General features: G+C 43.7%; 2 protein-coding genes across 7 annotated transcripts in view; one reads left to right on the top strand and one right to left on the bottom strand.

The window, feature by feature from the left end:
- Positions 1–12,636, top strand: part of flr (fleer) — a 32,083-nt gene extending 19,447 nt beyond the window's left edge. For 2 of the 5 annotated variants that reach the window (XM_037544792.1, XM_037544790.1), the window contains exons 13-20: positions 793–869; positions 1,927–2,137; positions 2,634–2,666; positions 3,243–3,314; positions 3,393–3,496; positions 4,807–4,885; positions 9,998–10,127; positions 10,533–12,636. In XM_037544792.1, the coding sequence (XP_037400689.1) occupies positions 793–869; positions 1,927–2,137; positions 2,634–2,666; positions 3,243–3,314; positions 3,393–3,496; positions 4,807–4,885; positions 9,998–10,127; positions 10,533–10,669 (843 nt within the window). In that variant the 3' untranslated portion in view covers positions 10,670–12,636. The remainder of the gene's footprint in view (positions 1–792; positions 870–1,926; positions 2,138–2,633; positions 2,667–3,242; positions 3,315–3,392; positions 3,497–4,806; positions 4,886–9,997; positions 10,128–10,532) is intronic. The other 3 variants (XM_037544791.1, XM_017713283.2, XM_017713282.2) reach the window with 3 other exon arrangements.
- Positions 12,257–20,508, bottom strand: c14h16orf89 (chromosome 14 C16orf89 homolog). 2 transcript variants are annotated; one of them, XM_017713284.2, is made up of 8 exons: positions 20,189–20,508; positions 19,358–19,510; positions 17,535–17,685; positions 17,340–17,457; positions 16,467–16,629; positions 13,895–13,999; positions 13,680–13,757; positions 12,257–12,800 (listed from the first exon to the last, which is right to left on the bottom strand). In XM_017713284.2, exons 1-8 carry the CDS (start codon positions 20,355–20,357, stop codon positions 12,697–12,699), a joined length of 1,041 nt encoding a protein of 346 aa, XP_017568773.1. In that variant the 5' UTR covers positions 20,358–20,508; the 3' UTR covers positions 12,257–12,696. The 2 variants fall into 2 exon arrangements, with proteins under 2 accessions (XP_017568773.1, XP_017568774.1); XM_017713285.2 differs by lacking the exon at positions 13,680–13,757.
- Between the last annotated feature and the right edge of the window lie 3,199 nt (positions 20,509–23,707).

The following is a 23,707-nucleotide window of genomic DNA, read 5'->3' as shown; positions in this document are numbered from 1 at the left end:
CATAACAGTTACAAGAACTTCAGTTAAGCTGATATTGCTTAAATGCATCCTTCCTACAGGTTCAGTCATTTCAAGTTCCCACCCACTGGCTGTGACTCCCAGTATCACAATGGTGCCGCTGCCAAATATGCTAATATATGTATAGGCAAAAAACGTCTCAACACTATCCTAAAACAGTATCTCGCACATCAGCCAGTGAATTCATAAGCATGTCATGTAAAAACCTTTGAAACCTTTTAGAAGTGGATGTCTGGTTCCTATCACCACCACTGTGAACCAGTTTCTCTAGAACAGAACGCCTGGATGACTTTTTTATCCTTAACCCTGGAATGTTTAGTTAAATGATACTTTTTTAATCCCACAACCGGGGAAATTCCGCCTCCGCATTTAACCCATCCTTGAAGTGAAACACCAAATACACACTAGGGGGCAGTAAGCACACTTGCCCGGAGCGGTGGGCAGCCCTATCCACGGCGCTCCGGTTGGGGGTTAGGTGTCTTGCTCAAGGACACCTCAGTCATGGACTGTCAGCTCTGGGGATCGAACCGGCAACCTTCCGGTTATAGGGCCAGATCCCTGACCTCCAGCCCACGACTGCCTCAAAGATTATGCCGCTATTTTGAAAAATGTATAGAATTCCCCTTCAAATAACATTTCAACAGTATAGCTAACAGACAGCAATAACTCAAGTTGTGTTGGGGTTAATAGCATTTTTATGTCAGAGAGGCACAGGTGATGGATCCTGTGGTATGAAACAGGCAGAAACATGAACTCTTTGTTCTGTTCTTTAAGGTACAGGAATCACGCCGTATGAGGGATGACGAAGGCCTAAAAAAATCTCTTGAAGACTATGATCAACTTCTGGAGGAGTAAGTCAACATTTTGAGGCCTGAGCTGTACAGTCAGTATATACCAGCAACTTTTTCTAATGTGTCATTGAGCTTCCTCAGTACACTGTTAAAAATGAGAGGTCAGCTCAACTGGAATGATGGTGATTACATGGCTTTTCTTGACTTGACTCAACTTGAGGACACCAGAGTTCACACAACGCAAACTTCTTAGTTGAGTCAAAAGTTCTCTCATTTTTTTAGTTCTGCGTCTCGGTGAGGTAAATAAGATGTTTCCCCACTAGCCAGGACTCTTTCCATCACACTATACTGCTAGACATTTTTCCTCTTGGGTACACACTTGTGGATGGCTACGGCATTCCTGGGTCTCAAACTCACAGCCTTCTGCTGGGGTGGCGGCTCAGTCCACTGCACCACTCAGGAAGACATGAAGCAGCTCAGATTTTGTGTCTACAAATGTTTAAAACACTGGAGAAAATATTTGTTGTTTTGACTTTAAAGCGTGGCATCATCTCATCTGGAGCAGCTGACTTATAATTCATCCCAGTCCCAGGAGGTTGTGAATCCCAGCGATACCACAGTGGTCCATATCCAAAAGGCCAAGAGGAGAATATGCCAGATGGGACTGTGTGGTAGAAGTAGTGCCAGCTAGTGGAGAAACTGAGTAAAAAAAAAAAATTGTTTCTCTAACCAAGATGCAGATCTAGAAACAGTAGCTGGGAGAATTTTATCTCAGCTAAGAAGTTTGAGTTGGTGTCCTCAAGTTGAGTCAACTCAACAAAAGCCATGCAATCAGTTACTTATATCGTCGCTGTCCAGTAAAAAAACAGTCTTACCTTTCAGTGCAAGTCAATGTAAAGAGGTGTGATTTTAGAGCATTTCTGTTGGTCCATTCATCATGAAATTTTCACGCAACATAAAGGACAGTTGGTGTGTTGAAATGAAGAAAGGAAAACAGACAATTTCATGGAGAAACCTGGTTTTTGTTGGGCAGCGACGATATCATTTCATCAGACTTGTCATTTTTTACAGTGTACCAGTGCACCCGTCGTTTGTTTATTTCGTATTCTTTTCGAAGGTACATTCCCGTGTTGATGGCGCAAGCTAAGATTTACTGGAACCGCGATAACTACAACATGGTGGAGAAGATTTTCCGCAAGTCGGTGGAGTTCTGCAGCGAGCACGACACTTGGAAGCTCAACGTGGCGCATGTGCTTTTCATGCAAGAGAACAAATACAAGGAGGCCATCGGATTCTACGAGCCCATCGTCAAGAAGCACTACGACAATGTAAGCGCAGTGCAGTGCGTAACACTTACAAAGGGGTTCTTAATAACTGGTGCACATCTGAAATAAAATACATAGAGTTTTGAACCAGTAAGTGAGCATTCTGTTTGAAGGGGAATATCACCAATTTCTTCATAATTAAATGGTTAAGATGTAAACAAAGTATTTGAGAGTGGTTTGATGACAAATGCTACACCCTAGAGAAACTTACTGGGGCTTTTCATAGAGGTGGTGATGGGAGCCAGTCTAAAGCGCTGTAATGCCTCTAACGGCTCTCTCCTAGAAAGTTATGATTATGATTATGCTGCCTGAAACATTTGCAGATACCGCCATATATTGCATATACACTGATCAGGCATAACATTATGAGCACCTCCTCGTTTCTACACTCATTGTCCATCTTATCAGCTCCACTTACTGTATAGCTGCACTCTGTAGTTCTACAGTTACAGACTGTAGTCCATCTGTTTCTCTGATACTCTGTTACCCTGTTCTTCAGTGGTCAGGACCCCCATGGACCCTCACAGAGCAGGTACTGTTTGGGTGGTGGGTCATTCTCAGCGCTGCAGTAACACTGACGTGGTGGTGGTGTGTTAGTGTGTTGCGCTGGTGCGAGTGGATGCCTGATCAGTGTGTGTTGTTTACACAAGTGAACCATTAAACATCAAACCACTCCGAATGATCTGAACAGTGCTGAAATGTGACAAACTGGTGGGATTCCACTTGAATAGAGTTCATTCTTTTATATTTAATTGCTCATTATTGTAATGTTAAGATGCATAATTTAATATGCTGCTTATAATTTACAGTAATGCCATATTGAACAGGAGTTAAAGGTTATTATAAAGTAGGTAAAGTAAAAAAAACCCATGTTGTTTGTTTGTTTTGCCCTCGCTAGCTGGAACAGTGTAACATTCAGGAGTGTCCCTGCAAAAGAAAGCCTTCGGTAAAACGAGTGGTGGAGTTTTCCGCGTGTTCTCAGAGTCCTTGCCTGAATGCATGGGACAGTGTGTTGTCTGAAGCTTGCTGTTTTGATTTGTGTGCTGTTTGCTCGTCCTTGATCGTCACCCTACGACCGAATAAGCAGCCATGCTGTCTTTTCCCGCAGATCCTCAACGTCAGCGCGATTGTTCTGGCTAACCTGTGCGTGTCCTACATCATGACGAGCCAAAACGAAGAGGTAGGTGTTAACGTGGAGGACGTAGTTTATGCCTGCGCCGGTTTATGCGAGTTTCTCATGTGTCCCGTGTGTCCAAAGGCAGAGGAGCTGATGAGAAAAATCGAGAAAGAAGAAGAACAGGTGTCCTACAACGATCCAGACAAGAAGGTCTTTCACCTGTGCATCGTCAACCTTGTGATCGGGTATGTGCTGGATTGTGATATTCAGAGACCTTAAAACTGCTTTTAGGTACTCATTTTTCCAGGAGGTGTTTCTCAGGGGATTAAGATAATGATTTTTATAGTGATATAAGAAAAATGTATAGGGTTACTTGGCATAAAGCAGCTGTGTGCTGCTGCTTTGGGTATATTTATGTGTCGTCCTCTGTATGAAGAGCAGGTGTTCCTAAATAATGATCGAGTGATCGAGGTTCGAGTGCTGACGTCACAACAAGGGGATAAAACATGTTGGCTGTATTCCCAAGACTTTAGTTTGAGCTCTAAGGGAAAAATAGCAAGTAATGTATCTATTATTTTGACGGTTGGTTGAATATATAGCGTGTTCTGTTTATTAACATGATAGAAAGCAGCATTTAGGAACATGTAAAATGTGTATTATCAGGACAGCTGACGCAAAATCAGTTAAATGTTTTTCATTTTTAATTTTAAGAAATTTTAAGAAATGCTTCGTGAACTTAAGACAGTCGCACAGTAACAGTATTTAATGCAGAAATCACCACCATCACTAAGATAACGCTGATTACCACTATGGGGATTTCAGTGTTACGTTATATTTGCTGTTTTTCCGTGTCCATGGAATTTGTAAGAGAAAACATTTAATTTAACTTCAATTAAACATGAAATTTGTTACAGTACAGTCCATGTATTATTGAGATACTAATGGTGTGGGTCATCTCTTTTTCTGTGATGCATACAAAATTGAGTTGAGTGTTTAATACCACCCCCTTGTGGAGAATTTAGTAACCATAGCTTCACAATGACCTATTGGTTGGCTGAGAATAATCGTCAATATTGACAAACACGCAATTTTATCCATATCAAGGTAAAATCTCACCTGTAAATTTTAAATTACTGGCTGTTATTATCAGTCCTGAGAGTTTTAGCCCTTTGAAATTAGTATTACTATTAGTTGGGGCAGTCATGGGCTGGAGGTCAGGGAACCAGCCTTGTGACCGGAAGGTCACCAGTTCGATCCCCAGAGCCGACAGCACATGACTGAGGTGTCCTTGAGCAAGACACCTAACCCCCAACTGCTCCCCGGGCGCTGCGGATTGGGCTGCCCACCGCTCCGGGCAAGTGTGCTCACTGCCCCCTAGTGTGTGCGTGCTCACTAGTGTGTATGTGGTGTTTCACTTCACGGATGGGTTAAATGCGGAGGTGAAATTTCCCCATTGTGGGACTAACAAGGGTCACTTAATTAATTAATTAATTAATTAGTATTACCACAAAATCGTCCTGTCAGCATTTTGAACAGAATCTAATTATGCTTGCAGGACCTTGTATTGTGCGAAAGGGAACTATGACTTTGGCATTTCTCGTGTGATCAAGAGCCTGGAGCCGTACAACAAGAAGGTATTCCTGTTTCTTTGCCACTGCTGTGCGAAAAATATGGAAAAATATGTTCTAATTGGAGTTTCAGACATATTCAGACATACCCTCACCCCTCTACACAGTTCTGCTATGTTATTTTTATCTCACCAAAAACGAAGAACATCCTACCATAACCAGCTGAACAAACACTGTCCTCTCAGGAACGTTCTCACCCTCCTTTGGGCAGCGTCCTGCTGAGACAGATACTGGACGGACGAGCTACTGCACATCGGCAGCTGTTTCTGCTTTTGCATCATAGTCCGATATGTGATACTTCACATCTGCATTCACCGTAGTGCCTGATAGAGCCTAAAGCAACATTACAGTAATGAGAGATCATAGCATGGTGCTAACTGCCAAAGCTGTGATCATCATCCGCCTTGAAGCCTGGATTTCATCGGAATTTTTGCAGAACTGTTGCTTTAGGAAGGTGCCTTCATTAATGAAATCAGGTGGTGTTGGTCAATATATGCAGTAAAGGCTACAAAACAGTGCAGTGTGAAGGTCAAATGTGAAGGTTTCCCCATTATCTGATTACTGTCTGACTCATGTAGACCTGGAGTTTCCCCATTATCTGATTACTCTCTGACTCGTGTAGACCTGGAGTTTCCCCATTATCTGATTACTGTCTGACTCATGTAGACCTGGAGTTTCCCCATTATCTGATTACTGTCTGACTCGTGTAGACCTGGAGTTTCCCCATTATCTGATTACTCTCTGACTCGTGTAGACCTGGAGTTTCCCCATTATCTGATTACTGTCTGACTCATGTAGACCTGGAGTTTCCCCATTATCTGATTACTGTCTGACTCCTGTAGACCTGGAGTTTCCCCATTATCTGATTACTGTCTGACTCGTGTAGACCTGGAGTTTCCCCATTATCTGATTACTGTCTGACTCGTGTAGACCTGGAGTTTCCCGACTATCTGATTACTGTCTGACTCCTGTAGACCTGGAGTTTCCCCATTATCTGATTACTGTCTGACTCGTGTAGACCTGGAGTTTCCCCATTATCTGATTACTGTCTGACTCATGTAGACCTGGAGTTTCCCGACTATCTGATTACTGTCTGACTCATGTAGACCTGGAGTTTCCCCGTTATCTGATTACTGTCTGACTCATGTAGACCTGGAGTTTCCCCATTATCTGATTACTGTCTGACTCCTGTAGACCTGGAGTTTCCCCATTATCTGATTACTGTCTGACTCCTGTAGACCTGGAGTTTCCCCATTATCTGATTACTGTCTGACTCCTGTAGACCTGGAGTTTCCCCATTATCTGATTACTGTCTGACTCATGTAGACCTGGAGTTTCCCCGTTATCTGATTACTGTCTGACTCCTGTAGACCTGGAGTTTCCCCGTTATCTGATTACTGTCTGACTCCTGTAGACCTGGAGTTTCCCCGTTATCTGATTACTGTCTGACTCATGTAGACCTGGAGTTTCCCCATTATCTGATTACTGTCTGACTCATGTAGACCTGGAGTTTCCCCATTATCTGATTACTGTCTGACTCATGTAGACCTGGAGTTTCCCCATTATCTGATTACTCTCTGACTCGTGTAGACCTGGAGTTTCCCCATTATCTGATTACTGTCTGACTCGTGTAGACCTGGAGTTTCCCGACTATCTGATTACTGTCTGACTCGTGTAGACCTGGAGTTTCCCCGTTATCTGATTACTGTCTGACTCCTGTAGACCTGGAGTTTCCCCGTTATCTGATTACTGTCTGACTCCTGTAGACCTGGAGTTTCCCCGTTATCTGATTACTGTCTGACTCCTGTAGACCTGGAGTTTCCCCGTTATCTGATTACTGTCTGACTCATGTAGACCTGGAGTTTCCCCATTATCTGATTACTGTCTGACTCATGTAGACCTGGAGTTTCCCCATTATCTGATTACTGTCTGACTCATGTAGACCTGGAGTTTCCCCATTATCTGATTACTCTCTGACTCGTGTAGACCTGGAGTTTCCCCATTATCTGATTACTGTCTGACTCGTGTAGACCTGGAGTTTCCCGACTATCTGATTACTGTCTGACTCGTGTAGACCTGGAGTTTCCCCGTTATCTGATTACTGTCTGACTCATGTAGACCTGGAGTTTCCCCATTATCTGATTACTGTCTGACTCCTGTAGACCTGGAGTTTCCCCATTATCTGATTACTGTCTGACTCCTGTAGACCTGGAGTTTCCCCATTATCTGATTACTGTCTGACTCATGTAGACCTGGAGTTTCCCCATTATCTGATTACTGTCTGACTCATGTAGACCTGGAGTTTCCCCATTATCTGATTACTGTCTGACTCATGTAGACCTGGAGTTTCCCCGTTATCTGATTACTGTCTGACTCATGTAGACCTGGAGTTTCCCCATTATCTGATTACTGTCTGACTCATGTAGACCTGGAGTTTCCCCATTATCTGATTACTCTCTGACTCGTGTAGACCTGGAGTTTCCCCATTATCTGATTACTCTCTGACTCGTGTAGACCTGGAGTTTCCCGACTATCTGATTACTGTCTGACTCATGTAGACCTGGAGTTTCCCCGTTATCTGATTACTGTCTGACTCATGTAGACCTGGAGTTTCCCCGTTATCTGATTACTGTCTGACTCCTGTAGACCTGGAGTTTCCCCATTATCTGATTACTGTCTGACTCCTGTAGACCTGGAGTTTCCCCATTATCTGATTACTGTCTGACTCATGTAGACCTGGAGTTTCCCCGTTATCTGATTACTGTCTGACTCCTGTAGACCTGGAGTTTCCCCGTTATCTGATTACTGTCTGACTCCTGTAGACCTGGAGTTTCCCCGTTATCTGATTACTGTCTGACTCATGTAGACCTGGAGTTTCCCCATTATCTGATTACTGTCTGACTCATGTAGACCTGGAGTTTCCCCATTATCTGATTACTGTCTGACTCATGTAGACCTGGAGTTTCCCCATTATCTGATTACTCTCTGACTCGTGTAGACCTGGAGTTTCCCCATTATCTGATTACTGTCTGACTCGTGTAGACCTGGAGTTTCCCGACTATCTGATTACTGTCTGACTCGTGTAGACCTGGAGTTTCCCCGTTATCTGATTACTGTCTGACTCCTGTAGACCTGGAGTTTCCCCATTATCTGATTACTGTCTGACTCCTGTAGACCTGGAGTTTCCCCATTATCTGATTACTGTCTGACTCATGTAGACCTGGAGTTTCCCCATTATCTGATTACTGTCTGACTCATGTAGACCTGGAGTTTCCCCGTTATCTGATTACTGTCTGACTCATGTAGACCTGGAGTTTCCCCATTATCTGATTACTCTCTGACTCGTGTAGACCTGGAGTTTCCCCATTATCTGATTACTCTCTGACTCGTGTAGACCTGGAGTTTCCCGACTATCTGATTACTGTCTGACTCATGTAGACCTGGAGTTTCCCCGTTATCTGATTACTGTCTGACTCATGTAGACCTGGAGTTTCCCCGTTATCTGATTACTGTCTGACTCATGTAGACCTGGAGTTTCCCCGTTATCTGACTACTGTCTGACTCCTGTAGACCTGGAGTTTCCCCATTATCTGATTACTGTCTGACTCATGTAGACCTGGAGTTTCCCCATTATCTGATTACTGTCTGACTCATGTAGACCTGGAGTTTCCCCGTTATCTGATTACTGTCTGACTCCTGTAGACCTGGAGTTTCCCCGTTATCTGATTACTGTCTGACTCCTGTAGACCTGGAGTTTCCCCGTTATCTGATTACTGTCTGACTCCTGTAGACCTGGAGTTTCCCCGTTATCTGATTACTGTCTGACTCCTGTAGACCTGGAGTTTCTCCGTTATCTGATTACTGTCTGACTCCTGTAGACCTGGAGTTTCTCCGTTATCTGATTACTGTCTGACTCCTGTAGACCTGGAGTTTCTCCGTTATCTGATTACTGTCTGACTCATGTAGACCTGGAGTTTCTCCGTTATCTGATTACTGTCTGACTCATGTAGACCTGGAGTTTCTCCGTTATCTGATTACTGTCTGACTCCTGTAGACCTGGAGTTTCCCCATTATCTGTTTACTGTCTGACTCCTGTAGACCTGGAGTTTCCCCATTATCTGATTACTGTCTGACTCATGTAGACCTGGAGTTTCCCCATTATCTGATTACTGTCTGACTCATGTAGACCTGGAGTTTCTCCATTATCTGATTACTGTCTGACTCATGTAGACCTGGAGTTTCTCCATTATCTGATTACTGTCTGACTCATGTAGACCTGGAGTTTCCCCATTATCTGTTTACTGTCTGACTCCTGTAGACCTGGAGTTTCCCCATTATCTGATTACTGTCTGACTCATGTAGACCCGGAGTTTCCCCATTACCTGATTATTGTCCGACTCATGTAGACCTGGAGTTTCCCCATTATCTGATTACTGTCTGACTCATGTAGACCCGGAGTTTCCCCATTACCTGATTATTGTCCGACTCATGTAGACCTGGAGTTTCCCCATTATCTGATTACTGTCTGACTCATGTAGACCTGGAGTTTCCCCATTATCTGATTACTGTCTGACTCATGTAGACTCATGTAGAAGTTCTTCAGACATGTGAACAGTTTTGAGCAAGTTTTGCTAGAACGGAGCGTTTTGCATCAAACCACGGCTTTGTTTACATCTATGTAGTTCTGCAGAATTCCTGAAAAATCGGTGTAGTTCTCAAAACATGGAGAGGCCTCTTTTAGTTATTATGCTTCTAAACCAAGTTCCACCTTTTATTAAACAGTCAAGTTCAGTGCTCACTTTTAAGAAGCATCTAAAAATGGATCTCTTCAACTCAGCATTTCATTAAAACTACATCTCGTGGTTTTTATCTTTTTAATTTGATGCTTCGTTTTCTTCTGATACTAAATAAATACTCCCGATTTCTTGTAAAACTGTTTTATCACATGTCTATAAAACACTTTGAGCTGCCACCTGCATGAAAAGTACTATATAAATAAAACATATTATTATTATTATTATTATTATTATTATTATTCCTGTAGTACAGGCATACAGAGCTGAATGGAGGGCTGAAAGGTTACTGATTGCAGAGTATGGTGTGATTGTGTGATTCCAGCTTGGCACAGACACTTGGTTTTACATCAAGAGATGTTTCCTCTCCCTGCTGGAGAACATGGCCAAGCACATGATCATGCTGAGGGATACAGTGGTTCAAGACTGCGTCCAGTTCCTGGAGCACTGCGAGCGTGAGTGTCTCTAACTGTGTGCTGACCCCTGGTTACCATCGCTCAGTTTCCTTTTTCACCATCAACGCTTATCAAATAGAATCAAATCGGTGATTTTTTTCAATTGGAAATTGTTACCATAATGACTGCCTTGGCAGTTTCTTGGCCAGCTTGTGTTGGATGTAACATCCCTTTATTTAAGGGTTAAACTCTGAACCCATCCTCCAGCAGCCACTGTACATTCTTTAAATACAGCACGACTGAAACATGATGTTTCATATTGTAACAGATTAGCAGTTGAGTGTGTTTGTGAGTCTGTTATTCAGTTGGGGATAAAGTGCAGTGTTTTCAAGGCAGTGGTGTTAATTAAATTTCAAGCCTGCTCTTCTCAGCGGGGCTAATTACTTTTTTTCCTCTCTCCCTAAGTGTACGGAAGGGATGTGCCGGCCATCATCGAGCAGCCCCTGGAGGAGGAGCGCATACACATCGGCAAAAACACTGTCACGTTCGAGGCCCGCATGATAAAGGCCTTGTTCTATGAAGTCACTGGCTGGAACGACTAGGGTTATTAACGCCCTTTTAATGTTCGTGATGGTAAAATGACGCTGGGATTGTTTTTACCGGACACTCCCGAACATGGCCAGCATGTTCTGATTAAAACAACACTCCAGCATTTTTCACCCTGATCTCTATCTGTAGCACCATAGACTGTAATTCAAAAGAACAGGATAAAAACAAAAAAAAACTGGCTCATAATTAATCAAACTCCTCACAACAAGAATGCAGATCTGGGGTCAGCTTACAGCTTTTATATAACACACAATCAAACGACAAGAACTGGAAATACTTGATAAATAAGGGCCACACTTGACTGGACACACACTAAGAGTGCTTCAATTAAAATGGCTCATTTTAAAGCTTAAAGTAATGGTTTAATGAAAAATCTAATTCGCACATCTTTCCACCACAGATGTAGTCGGCCGAGTCAAACACTAGAAGTCAATAGTCACCCAAAGCTTTTGTTTTAATACAGCCCCAAAACCCTCAATCCACTCCAACTGCATCCAGGTCCCCATTAGGCTGCCAGCTGACTGTTGCTAAGACACACTAGAAGTCCTCAGTCACCAAAATCGTAAATACGCCCCCAAAACTTCTCTAAATGTGCTTAAACCACGTCCAGCTCCTCATAGAGGTTCCACTGAGGTGTTGATGTAGCCATTTTAGCCAACACATAAATATTCAGGTAGAAAATTTCAATATTGCCAATTATTTATTAATAGGAACACCATCTGTAGTGTCTATGTCCTTATATGAGACCATAGGAGTCAGACTTTGGTACAATCGCTGCATCCAGCTACACAGTGTAGTTCTGTTTGTTTCTAGCTCAGGTTGTAGTAAGTCATACTGTATCCTAACCACACGAACAGGTCTCAAATAAAGACCTGGACGCGGTTTGAGAGACGTTTTCTGGATGTATTTATGGAAAAGATTTGGGTGACTATTGACTGGCAGTGTTGGTTAGCAGCAACCTTGTGGCTCCAGCACTAAACTAAAGAAGCAACATTTGGACACCAAACATGTCTTGGCTGATCAACGACATCTAGGCTAAGTGGACAATTGCGTGCCTGAGATTTTTTGCCAACAATTTTGTATCAGTTCAATACCAGCATATCGCTGCTGTCGGGAAAACTGTCGTTTTTTTCAGCTTTTGACATAATTTGGAAATGCCTGTTGCTCTTACATTAAAAGTAATTTTTTTTTTCCCTTCTCCATGTTGGAGATCCGGGGTTTTGTTCTGACAGCAGCGATGTGCTGGTACTGAAAGAAAAGTCAAACGGGTACCGTGCCAACTCTGCAACTACCACATCGAAATGATCACCCATGGTTATCGACCGTACGCTACGATTGTTGCAGACAGAGATTTAAGTGGAAAAACCTTCTACAACAGCAGTAGTGTGGTAGAGTTTCCCAGTCTTGATGCTCTGCACTGCACATTTTAGTGCTTTTCTTGATTGAACAGATCTGGTTTGAACCTTTCATGAGGTTCAAATGGCTATATTAAAGCTGGAAACCAGTCATGTGCAGTGCAAGAGGGTCTCAGTACTCAACAGGGTCAGGATTGGGGGAAAAAATCGAAACTATTTCACTGATTAATGCTTGTTAGAGTGTAATTTCTTTTGCAATACATAGTTTTTGTGGCTTCAGTCTCGCTTCCCATGCAGCTTGAGAGTACATGCTGTTCCTGGAATGCAGTCAAACATGCATTATTGAGAAAGCTCTTTGGGTCAAAATGCACCCACAGGGGTTCCAAACTCTGAGCATTAAAACTACTTTTACTGAGTACCAACTGCATGTGAACTACAATTCAAACATCTGTTTTTAGGTTACGGCTATGAAACACGTCTACTCATGATTATCTTCATATGGCGTGTTGTTTTATTACCAGAGCATCGCTCTTCGATACTATACTGCTATTGAAAAAATGTACAGATTGTTTATTTTTCTATAGAATAAAAAGGCATGCGTGTTAGTGAATGTAACCATTTGTTATTATTTTATGCACAGGTCCACAGCCACAGTGTCCAGAGTCTTAGATCAGTGGCCTCTTGGTGATGTCTTGCTCAGCCAGGTAGAAGTTGAGGTATCCGCCCAGTGCACTCACTGCTACGCCCGTCATGTGACTCGAACATCCGTCTGCAAAAGGAAAAACGCTCGGCAGTTACTAGCCCACCACAGGAATGAGGAGAGAGGTGAATGTAGTGGAGGAGAAAAGTAGGATACAATCTTTAGGGCTGATTCATACAGGATTTTACTCCTTTATTCACAGAATCACCAGCCATCACCATACACCGGTCAGGCCTACCATTCTGACCACCTCCTTGTTTCTACGCTCACTGTCCATCTTATCAGCTCCACTTACTGTATAGCTGCACTCTGTAGTTCTACAGTTACAGACTGTAGTCCATCTGTTTCTCTGATACTCTGTTACCCTGTTCTTCAGTGGTCAGGACCCCCATGGACCCTCACAGAGCAGGTACTCTTTGGGTGGTGGATCATTCTCAGCACTGCAGTAACACTGACGTGGTGGTGTTATGTTAGTGTGTGTTGTGCTGGGTGGATCAGTAAACACCTCAGTGTCACTGCTGGACTGAGAATAGTCCACCAACCAAAAATATCCAGCCAACAGTGTCCTGTGACCACTGATGAAGGACTAGAGGATGACCAACACAAACTGTGCAGCAGCAGATGAGCTGTCGTCTCTGACTTTACATCTACAAGGTGGACCGACAAGGGTAGGAGTGTCTAATAGAGTGGACAGTGAGTGGACACAGTGTTTAAAAACTCCAGCTGCACTGCTGTGTCTGATCCACTCGTACCAGAACGATTCACACTAACTGGAATTTAAATAAATGAATCGTTTGCACAATAAAGTCCATAAAAAATACATTATGTAATATTATAACTGATTATAATTAATTCTAATGAATCTTCAGACTGAAGCACTTTTAACACCCCTGCTTTCTCCATAATCAAGAATCAGCTTCACCAAGGCAGGCTAGATGTGACCGTCACCTTTTAGAGTCTTTTCTCTTCTCTTCACTCGCTTGTGGGGTGTATCCAAGAATTCCTCAAACATTTGCAAGTAATCCTCTGGGAGGAAAAACAGAACAGATACATGATACAGATGTTCTCCGTCGTCATGGGGATGAGACCGTTCCGCTGTGCTGCGTTAGAGCCAGGCGCTTAATGTAGAAAACACATGAGTGCGTATTGCCTAATACACTTACCCTCTTTTCCAAAACAGCCCAGTTCTTTGTCTTGCCATTCCAGAATGTGCTGTAACCAGTCTCCTTTGTAAAAGTCCGAGAAGCCAGCCAAGCCACATAGAAGGACTGTAAAAGGAAGACAGCGGTTTAAGTTTGAAGGATACATCATATCATTGCCATCATATCAAATCTTCATCACTTCATTTTTTAATGCTATACAGCAGCCGATCTTTACATTCTGTGAACGTTTCGTGATCAACAGGCGTGAGAATAAAGTATTGCTAAACTGACATTCTTCATGGTTAAGAACACTTACTTTAGTCTCTCAGGGTGAGATTTGACCTCATAATGATATTGATAATGACATTTCCGGGACCACCTGTTTAACCTTCGATGCTATATTCGCCGCAAGCAAGGGTTTGCCCCGCCCTATGTTCCTCTAGTCTGTTCTCTTTTAGGGCCAATCTCACTTATTTTTACCCCGACCCCGTGTTTTCGAGTGTTGCCTCTTGGAACTGAGCTACAGGGCAGTGGTTGAGAACTTCCTCTGAAATGAGACCCTCAAATAAAGAGCATCGCTTCATTATCAGCTACTAGCGCCGCTCTGTAGGCGACCCTGCCCGTCTGCAGGGACAGCAGAGGAGGGGAAAGTTCAGCTCCTCACTGCTGGGCTTTAGTTACATTTAGGGATCAGACGCCTTCAAAGAGAGGGGCAATCATTTATTATCACCCACCACTAATTCTTCAGTGATATGAAGCTGAAGTCAGAGATTCTCCAGACTCTCTTAAATGGTCCAGTAGCTCTGATGCCTGAGGCGCCAGAATGTATCTGCTGCATCATTTAAGGTGGAACAGGAAATGTAGCTGGCTGGCCACCGAGACGTTATGCTTGCTATGACAAAAAGGACCATAATACACTGAAACAACATTAAACTAAGATGAGATGGTTATCAGAATTTTTAACAGAGAAATTTCTCACATTTGTGGATTTCTTTGGTGGCTTGCGCAGCCGTCTTGCCCATTTTTCTTTTTTTTCTCATAACTCTCTTTTTGTAGTGAGCGTCTAAAAAATAACTCAGTTTGGAGGGTCATGTAGCCCCAACGCTTCGCCCCTACCCCTCTATCTCAACAAGAATCGGTACGCCCTATCCCTAGACGTGAACGCGCAAAACCGAGGGCTAAGGGCTCAGTGGTAGGGGCGAGGGGCGAAATGGGTTTGGGCTTTAATGCCCAAAGTACAAGCTCGGTAGTGAAATGTTATTGTTAGCTAACAGAAAGGTTTTTCCTTTGCGAGAGCTGATGTTCATTTTTGCTGTGTGCAATGACTTCTCCAAACATCTACATGGGCTGGAGGTTAGGGAACCAGCCTTGTGACCGTAAGGTCTCCGGTTCGATTCCCAGAACCGACAGTACGTGACTGGGGTGTCCTTGAGCAAGACACCTAACCCCCAACTGCTCCCCGGGCTCTGCGGATAGGGCTGCCCACCACTCCGGGCAAGTGTGCTCACTGCCCCCTAGTGTGTGTGTGTGTGTGCTCACTAGTGTGTATGTGGTGTTTCACTGCACAGATGGGTTAAATGCAGAGGTGAAATTTCCCTGTTGTGGGGCTAATAAGGGTCCCTTAAATGTTCTTGATTTTTTGCATATATTCCCAAATTTGCCTTTAAAGGCACTTGCATAATGACATGATACCCACATTTTATATAGCAAAATGTTCAGAACGGTCTCGGCTCTCTCTGTAATGAGGCCCTTTTGACCTGAAGCGCTGGGAAAAGAGATAACTGGGTCCAAAAAGCTGGAACAAACATTAAATTCAGTTTTAGAAATTCTTAAAATCGCTTGTGAAAATATAGCTGCACTCGTGTGGATGAGTTGTTTTGGTGCTTGGGTTGACCAAAGTCTTAGGTTCACGAAAGTAGTGGAAAGTATGATTAAAATAGTAGATAAATGTTTTCCTCATCACCACTTTACAAAACCAGCGGCGGCGACGCGACGGGTCAGTCTTTAGCGCTTTCCTGAGTGTCCATTAGTCAGTTTCACGCAAAATCCAGACAGAGAGACACACAGAGCCAGAGGACAGACACACAAAGCCACCAGTTCCACACGGTGAGAGGCAGATGATGTGTGTCTCAGCCCCTCTTCACAGGCTCATAACTCCAGACGTGAGTCTCATATGATCTTGTGATAAGACGGAATGGAAAGGGCGACTCAACAGATTGAGGAAATGTTCGTACCGTATTTCTGCGCTGGATTATCACAAAGACACATAGAAACACAGAGAATTTCATAGTAGCATAGTAGAGAATTTAACGTGTTGGCACATTTGTCGACCGCAGAGGGTTAACTGAGGTTTTGGGGGACTTTTCAGCCATGCTAACTTACATTACATCCATTTCAGCTCTGCCTTAAGAAGGTGTTGGATTGGTTTAGAAATGTCACAGCCTAATAAGTCAACATTTCAACCCACATTTAGCCCCAAATTTCTCATAGTAATGTCCCCGGACGTTCTCGCTGTGGCCCAGGAGCCACGCTGCTGAAATGCTATCCGTTACGCCGCTTACATAATGGCTCTTGGCACCAAACATATACTAACTGTTTTCGATGAAAATATCCTGCATCTGGCTGGTGAAGCCTTTGCTGATAATCTCCTGGTTGCTCTTCATCATGTTGGAGCAGAATATCCTCTGATAGTGTTCCACAGTAATGTTGACGCGAGACAGCCGCATATCACCTTTCAGCATCCTGGAGCATCCTTTCTGAGGAGACACAGACGTCAGGCTGCACCGGTGACACATGGCTAACTGCAAATCATCGCTGTCCAAATAAACCTCATACATTTTCCTACAGCAGGCGCCGTCAACAGAGTGAGCTCCAAAATGACGTGGAATAAAATCTCTTTACAGTAACTTTTATTTAAAGTTAAGAACATTTTTGCTTTTCTGCTGCAGAGTTTGTGTGGACAGTGATTACAATGTGTTGGCATTGCCTCAAAAAATAAAATACACTCACTGGCTACTTTATTCTGTCCACCTGTCCTGTATCTACACTCACTGTCCATATTATCAGCTGCACTGACCATACCCTGTCCTTCTATAGTCAGGACCCCAACAGAGCAGGTATTGGGTGATGGACCAATAGTCTACCAACAGTGCCCTGAGGGCAGCGTCCTGTGACCACTGATGAAGGACTAGAGGATGACCAGCACAAACTGCAGATCACGATTAATCAATTATTGAATTAAAAATATACATATATAGTATTTTTATATACACACACACACACACACACATATATATATATATATATATATATATATATATATATATATTCTGGTTCAGCTGACTTGTTTTGCCTCTTGATTAATTGATTGATTATTAAAATAATTGATAGATTACTTGATTACTGATGGAATCGACAGTGACATGCATTTGCACTGTCAGTCACAGGAGTGAAGCTTGGACGTTACCATGGTCCCAATCATGAAGTACAGCAGCTGGTGAGACAGCGAGTAATATGGACATCCGAAACGCGTCATTGTGTCTCTGCAGGACTTCGTCACGATGCACGGCGTCCCGTTGTCTTTCCTTCAGAAACGACATTTGTAATTCTGAATTTCGTTCGTCCTCTTTTTGAATGTGACCAGTGTTTTTATTCATCTTACCACGTTCCCAGCAGCAGCGTCATGCACTTGTCCCCCACCTGCTCATCATAACACTCTGTAGTTCTGAGCGATGAGTACACGAGGGAGGGGTCAGTGGAGCTCCATTCGCGAGGCAAAACCCAAAAAGCCGTGTCCAGGATGGGCTCGAACTCTGCGGTGAACATTAAGTACATAGCGTGGTTAAGGACTGTTTCTGAGTGTTTGTGCTTTACTTGACTGTTTTGACTTTTACTCCCCTTTTTCCAATATGCTAAACTAAATAAACTTAAATAAACTGTTAAAATGGCTCTATATGGCACCAGTTCTCTATTGCATACAAGCTTGATATTGTAACATTAGCGGAACGCATTTTTGTGCTACACTATATTTCCAAAAGTATTCAGTCACCCATCCAAACCATTGAATTCAGGTGTTCCAGTCACTTCCATGGCCACAGGTGTATAAAGCCGAGCCCCTAGGCCTGCAGACTGCTTCTACAGACATTAGTGAAAGAATGGGTCGCTCTCAGGAGCTCAGTGAATTCCAGCGTGGTACCGTGATCGGACGCCACCTGTGCAGCAAGTCCAGTCGTGAAATTTCCTCACTACTAAATATTCCACAGTCCACTGTCAGTGGGATTATAATAAAGTGGAAGTGATTGGGAACGACAGCAGCTCAGCCACGAAGTGGTCAGCCACGTAAAATGACAGAGCGGTCAGCGGATGCTGAGGGGCATAGTGCACAGAGGACACCGACTTTCTGCAGAGTCCATCACTACAGACCTCCAAACTTAATGTGGCCTTCAGATCAGCTCAAGAACAGCGTAGAGAGCTTCATGGAATGGGTTTCCATGGCCGAGCAGCTGCATCCAGGCCTTACATCACCAAGCGCAGTGCAAAGCGTGGAATGCAGTGGAGTAAAGCGCCGCCACTGGACTCTAGAGCAGTGGAGACGTGTTCTCTGGAGTGACCAATCACGCTTCTCCATCTGGAAATCCGATGGAATGGTTTGATGGTGGCCAGGAGAATGGTTCTTGTCTGTTCTTGTCATGGTGTGGGGTTGTTTTTCAGGAGTTGGGCTCGGCCCCTTAGTTCCAGTGAAAGGAGCTCAATGCTTCAGCACCAAGAGATTTTGGACAATTTCATGCTCCCAACTTTGTGGGAACAGTTTGGGGACGGCCCCTTCCTGCTCCAACATGACTGCACACCAGTGCACAAAGCAGGTCCATAAAGATGTGGATGAGCCAGTTTGGTGTGGAAGAACTTGACTGGCCTTGCACAGAGTCCTGACCTCAACCCCATAGAACACCTTTGGGATGAATTAGAGCGGAGACTGTGAGCCAGGCCTTCTCGTCCAACATCAGCGTCTAACCTCACAAATGTGCTTCTGGAAGAACGATCAGAAATTCCCATAAACACTCCTAACCCTTGTGGAAAGCCTTCCCAGAAGAGCTGAAGCTGTTATATTGGCAAAGGGTGGGCCAACATCATATTAAACCCTATGGATTAAGAATGGGACGTCACTCAAATTCATACGTGTGTGAAGCCAGAAGAGCAAATACTTTTGGCAATGTAGTTTATATAGAACCATATACAACACATTCTACATTAATCTGAAGAGCCATTTAAGCATGCAAATGGTTCCACATAGAACTCATGTTTCTAAATAGAACCAGTCCTTAAATACCATCACAAGGATCAGAACTGAAAGGGTTCTTCTGTGCTGGATTCCACTTTTATAATACAACATTTCATCAAGATCAAGACCTCTTTATGACTGAGAGGTGTGAGGTGTGTGTGTGTGTGTGTGTGTGTGTGTGTGTGTTGACTTGTGCTGAGCTTTACCTTTGTAATATTTCGGGTCCGTCTCCTGCAGTGACCTGACAGCGTGGGACAAGCTTCTGTCCAGCTTTTTGACCAGAGACACAGCCGTGGAGCGCTGAGAGAGGCTGACGAAGTCTGAGTGAGGCCAAGCTCTCGTGGCTTCCTGTAACTGAGCTGTTTGATATGAAAAAAGCAGATGTTTTTAATAATAACCTTGTTATTATTACACTACACAAGAAATACACCTCAGCAAGTGAAATAAGCTTCGTTCTTGCAGAAGCACTGCTGTCTCTGATCCACTCGCACCAGCGCAACACACATTAACACACAACCACCACGTCAGTGTTACAGCAGTGCTGAGAATGATCCACCGCCCAAATAGTACCTGCCCTGTGAGGGTCCATGGGGGTCCTGCCCACTGAAGAACAGGCTAACAGAGTATCAGAGAAACAGATGGACCACAGTCTGTAACTGTAGAACTACAGAGTGCAGCTATACAGTAAGTGGAGCTGATAAGATGGACAATGAGCGTAGAAACGAGGAGGTGGTCAGAATGTTATGTCTGACCGGTGTATACTGTGCATATGTTGTGACCCTTGGCACAAAAATTATACTGTTTTTTATCAAGATATCTTCACTTCTGATCACCATATGTGCTCTTCATGATGCTGGAGCAGCTGTAGGCCTTCTTTAATGCACAGAAAGCACGAAACAGCTGAAGTCCAGTGGTTGTTAGTTCAAAGTAGTGTGTTGGTCCTTTTTAAGTGACCAAGCTAAGCACACAGGGTCCATCAGACAGTGCCAAACGCCAAAGACAGTAACAGTAAAACCAGAATAAACATGAAAACTTACTCTGCAGAACGACATAACCAACCACGCCGTCCAGGTTAATGTGCCCGCTCTGCTTTTCGAAAAAGGCCACTGCTTTGGACAAGCTGTCCAGCAGGTCATCAATCAGCTCTTGACGCGAGCAGTGGAGCGCGGAGGAGAGAGCGAGGAGCAGCAGGAAAGGACGAGGCATCGTTTAACAAAGTTTAAAAGAGGGAGTAAATGAGGGTAAACGGATGAATCTCGATCCTGAGGCACTTTTTTATTGATCACTCATCAGTGGAGCCGAGCTGAAGTGCAGAGGAGCAGCGCGTAGTAGGAAAACCATCACGTGGTTGACAGATTTTGTGATGGTCCAGAAATCAGTAAAGTGGTGGAGGGTGGGAGGGGCTATAGGCCGCGTTCCATTCAGACGTCACCGTGCTTACGCCCTACGCCCTACTCCCTACACCCTACACCCTTCACAGGAAAAGCAGAGCGGGTTTAGGGGAAGCCTGGACGCTTCGTGTTTCTCCCGTTAGATTCTCAATGACTGGGAGTGAAAAAGTTTCTAACCACTTTTCCAGAAGCTTCGGTTCATTTTGGATGTATTTCACTAAAAAGCAAAGAAATCTTACTATTTCCGTTCTTCCTACAGAAAACGAGTTTTGGGTTGATTGGGTATCATTACTGCCACTGAGCGCTGACTGGTTGGCATTACTGCCACTGAGCGCTGACTGGATGGCATTACTGCCACTGTATGCTGACTGGATGGCATTACTGCCACTGTGCGCTGACTGGATGGCATTACTGCCAATGTGCGCTGACTGGATGGCATTACTGCCACTGTGTGCTGACTGGTTGGCATTACTGCCACTGTGTGCTGATTGGTTGGCATTACTGCCACTGTGTGCTGACTGGTTGGCATTACTGCCACTGTGTGCTGATTGGTTGGCATTACTGCTACTGTGTGCTGACTGGATGGCATTACTGCCACTGTGTGCTGACTGGTTGGCATTACTGCCACTGTGTGCTGATTGGTTGGCATTACTGCCACTGTGTGCTGACTGGTTGGCATTACTGCCACTGTGTGCTGACTGGTTGGCATTACTGCCACTGAGTGCTATTGGTTGGCATTACTGCCACTGTGTGCTGACTGGATGGCATTACTGCCACTGTGTGCTGATTGGTTGGCATTACTGCCACTGTGTGCTGATTGGTTGGCATTACTGCCACTGTGTGCTGACTGGATGGCATTACTGCCACTGTGTGCTGACTGGTTGGCATTACTGCCACTGTGTGCTGATTGGTTGGCATTACTGCCACTGTGTGCTGACTGGTTGGCATTACTGCCACTGAGTGCTATTGGTTGGCATTACTGCCACTGTGTGCTGACTGGATGGCATTACTGCCACAGTGTGCTGACTGGTTGGCATTACTGCCACTGTGTGCTGATTGGTTGGCATTACTGCCACTGTGTGCTGACTGGTTGGCATTACTGCCACTGTGTGCTGATTGGTTGGCATTACTGCTACTGTGTGCTGATGGGTTGGCATTACTGCCACTGTGTGCTGACTGGTTGGCATTACTGCCACTGTGTGCTGACTGGATGGCATTAGTGCCACTGTGTGCTGATTGGTTGGCTGTACTGGCACTGTGTGCTGATTGGTTGGCGTTATTGCAGTGTAATGTATTGTAGTATATTGTATTGTATTGTAGTGTAGTGTAGTGTATTGTAGTGTAGTGTAGTGTATTGTAGTGTAGTGTATTGTGTTGTAGTGTAGTGTAGTGTATTGTAGTGTATTGTAGTGAAGTGTAGTGTATTGTATTGTAGTGTATTGTCTTGTAGTGTATTGTCTTGTAGTGTAGTGTATTGTAGTGTATTGTATTGTAGTGTAGTGTAGTGTATTGTAGTGTAGTGTAGTGTAGTGTATTGTAGTGTAGTGTATTATATTGTATTGTAGTGTAGTGTATTGTATTGTAGCGTAGTGTATTGTAGTGTAGTGTAGTGTAGTGTATTGTCTTGTAGTGTAGTGTATTGTAGTGTATTGTATTGTAGTGTATTGTCTTGTAGTGTAGTGTATTGTAGTGTATTGTATTGTAGTGTATTGTCTTGTAGTGTAGTGTATTGTAGTGTATTGTAGTGTAGTGTAGTGTATTGTCTTGTAGTGTAGTGTATTGTAGTGTATTGTAGTGTAGTGTAGTGTAGTGTATTATAATAATAATAATAATAATAATACATTTTATTTCATGGCGCCTTTCAAAAACCCAAGGTCACCTTACAAAACAGGAAAAAGCAACAATAATAATACATGTGAGTCAACAATCATTTGAATACGTCAAAATAAAACAACACTAAAAGAGTCACGGTAAAACAACAAACCAGTTTAAAGAGAATATGCTTGCTTAAACAGGTATGTTTTCAATAGAGATTTAAAAGAGAGAAGAGATTCTGCATTCCTAATAACTTGGGGGAGGGAATTCCAAAGCTGAGGGGCACAGCGACTAAAGGCTCTGTTGCCCATAGTAACAAGACGGGCAGAAGGAACAAAAAGATGGGTGGAGGATGAGGATCTGAGGGAACGGGACGGAGTAGAGATGTGTAACAGTTCAGACAGGTAAGGAGGAGCAAGGTTATAAATGGATTTGAATGTGAGAGTTAAAATTTTAAAATTAATTCTAGCTTCAATGGGTAACCAGTGGAGCTGTTGCAGAACCGGGGTGATGTGTTTTCTGGGTGGAGTATGAGTAATGACCCGGGCAGCAGAGTTCTGGAGAAGTTTCAGTTTATGGAGAGTCTTATGCGGAAGACCAAACAGAAGAGAGTTGCAGTAATCTAACTTGGATGTGATAAGGCTATGGACAAGGACAGCAGCAGCATGAGAAGTAAGAAAGGGACGAAGTCGGTTAATGTTACGCAAGTGAAAGTAGGCAGAACGGGTGATAGAATTAATATGAGATGAAAAAGAAAGCGTACTATCAAGTATGACACCCATATTGTATTGTAGTGTAGTGTAGTGTACAAATTCTGCGGCCTGGCCTGTTTCTCAGAGGTTCTTGTTGAGTTCCTTGTCCAGCTCTTGAGAAGCCCTGGATAGTCCATATTCTAGTTTTACTGCTACACCTGAGGCAGGTAATCAGGAGCTGAGGAATGCTGATCACCCGGTTTAGCTGTGTTTAAAGGGGAACTCCACCAATTTTTTCAAAAAAGTCTACAAGTTCAATCCTTGAGACGTAAACAAAGTGAAATGGTGACCTCAAGAGAAATTTCAGACGTCGTTACAGTGAAGGTGTTAGGAACCGTGGTCACCATGACCTAAAGGCCAACAGGCGTTTTCAAATGATGTCAAAAACTGAAAAACTGAAATGGAGTGATGAGGTTTTGTTCCGACAGCAGCGACATATTTGTTCAGTTATTGATATTATTGTGCAACTTGAAATTTCTCACGCGGCTGGTGTGTGTAATCGTACACTGTTCAGCCCTTATTGTTTGTACATTGTTTGGAAATAAATAAAACAAGGGAAAAAGGAAAGATGTTAATTTTACAGAGAAATGGGTAAAAC

The sequence above is a fragment of the Pygocentrus nattereri genome, chromosome 14 (assembly GCF_015220715.1).
Source record: "Pygocentrus nattereri isolate fPygNat1 chromosome 14, fPygNat1.pri, whole genome shotgun sequence".
In the NCBI taxonomy this organism is placed as follows: domain Eukaryota; kingdom Metazoa; phylum Chordata; class Actinopteri; order Characiformes; family Serrasalmidae; genus Pygocentrus; species Pygocentrus nattereri.
This window is presented reverse-complemented; position numbering and strand designations above follow the sequence as displayed.

Coding starts and splice junctions, on each gene's coding strand:
- c14h16orf89 (XM_017713284.2), bottom strand. CDS start 20,357: ATGCCTCGTCCTTTCCTGCTGCTCCTCGCTCTCTCCTCCGCGCTCCAC. Junction 16,630..17,339: donor ACTTCATGATTGGGACCATG/GTAACGTCCAAG, acceptor GTGTCTCCTCAG/AAAGGATGCTCCAGGATGCT. Junction 14,000..16,466: donor GGATATTTTCATCGAAAACA/GTTAGTATATGT, acceptor TTCCTTTTACAG/TCCTTCTATGTGGCTTGGCT.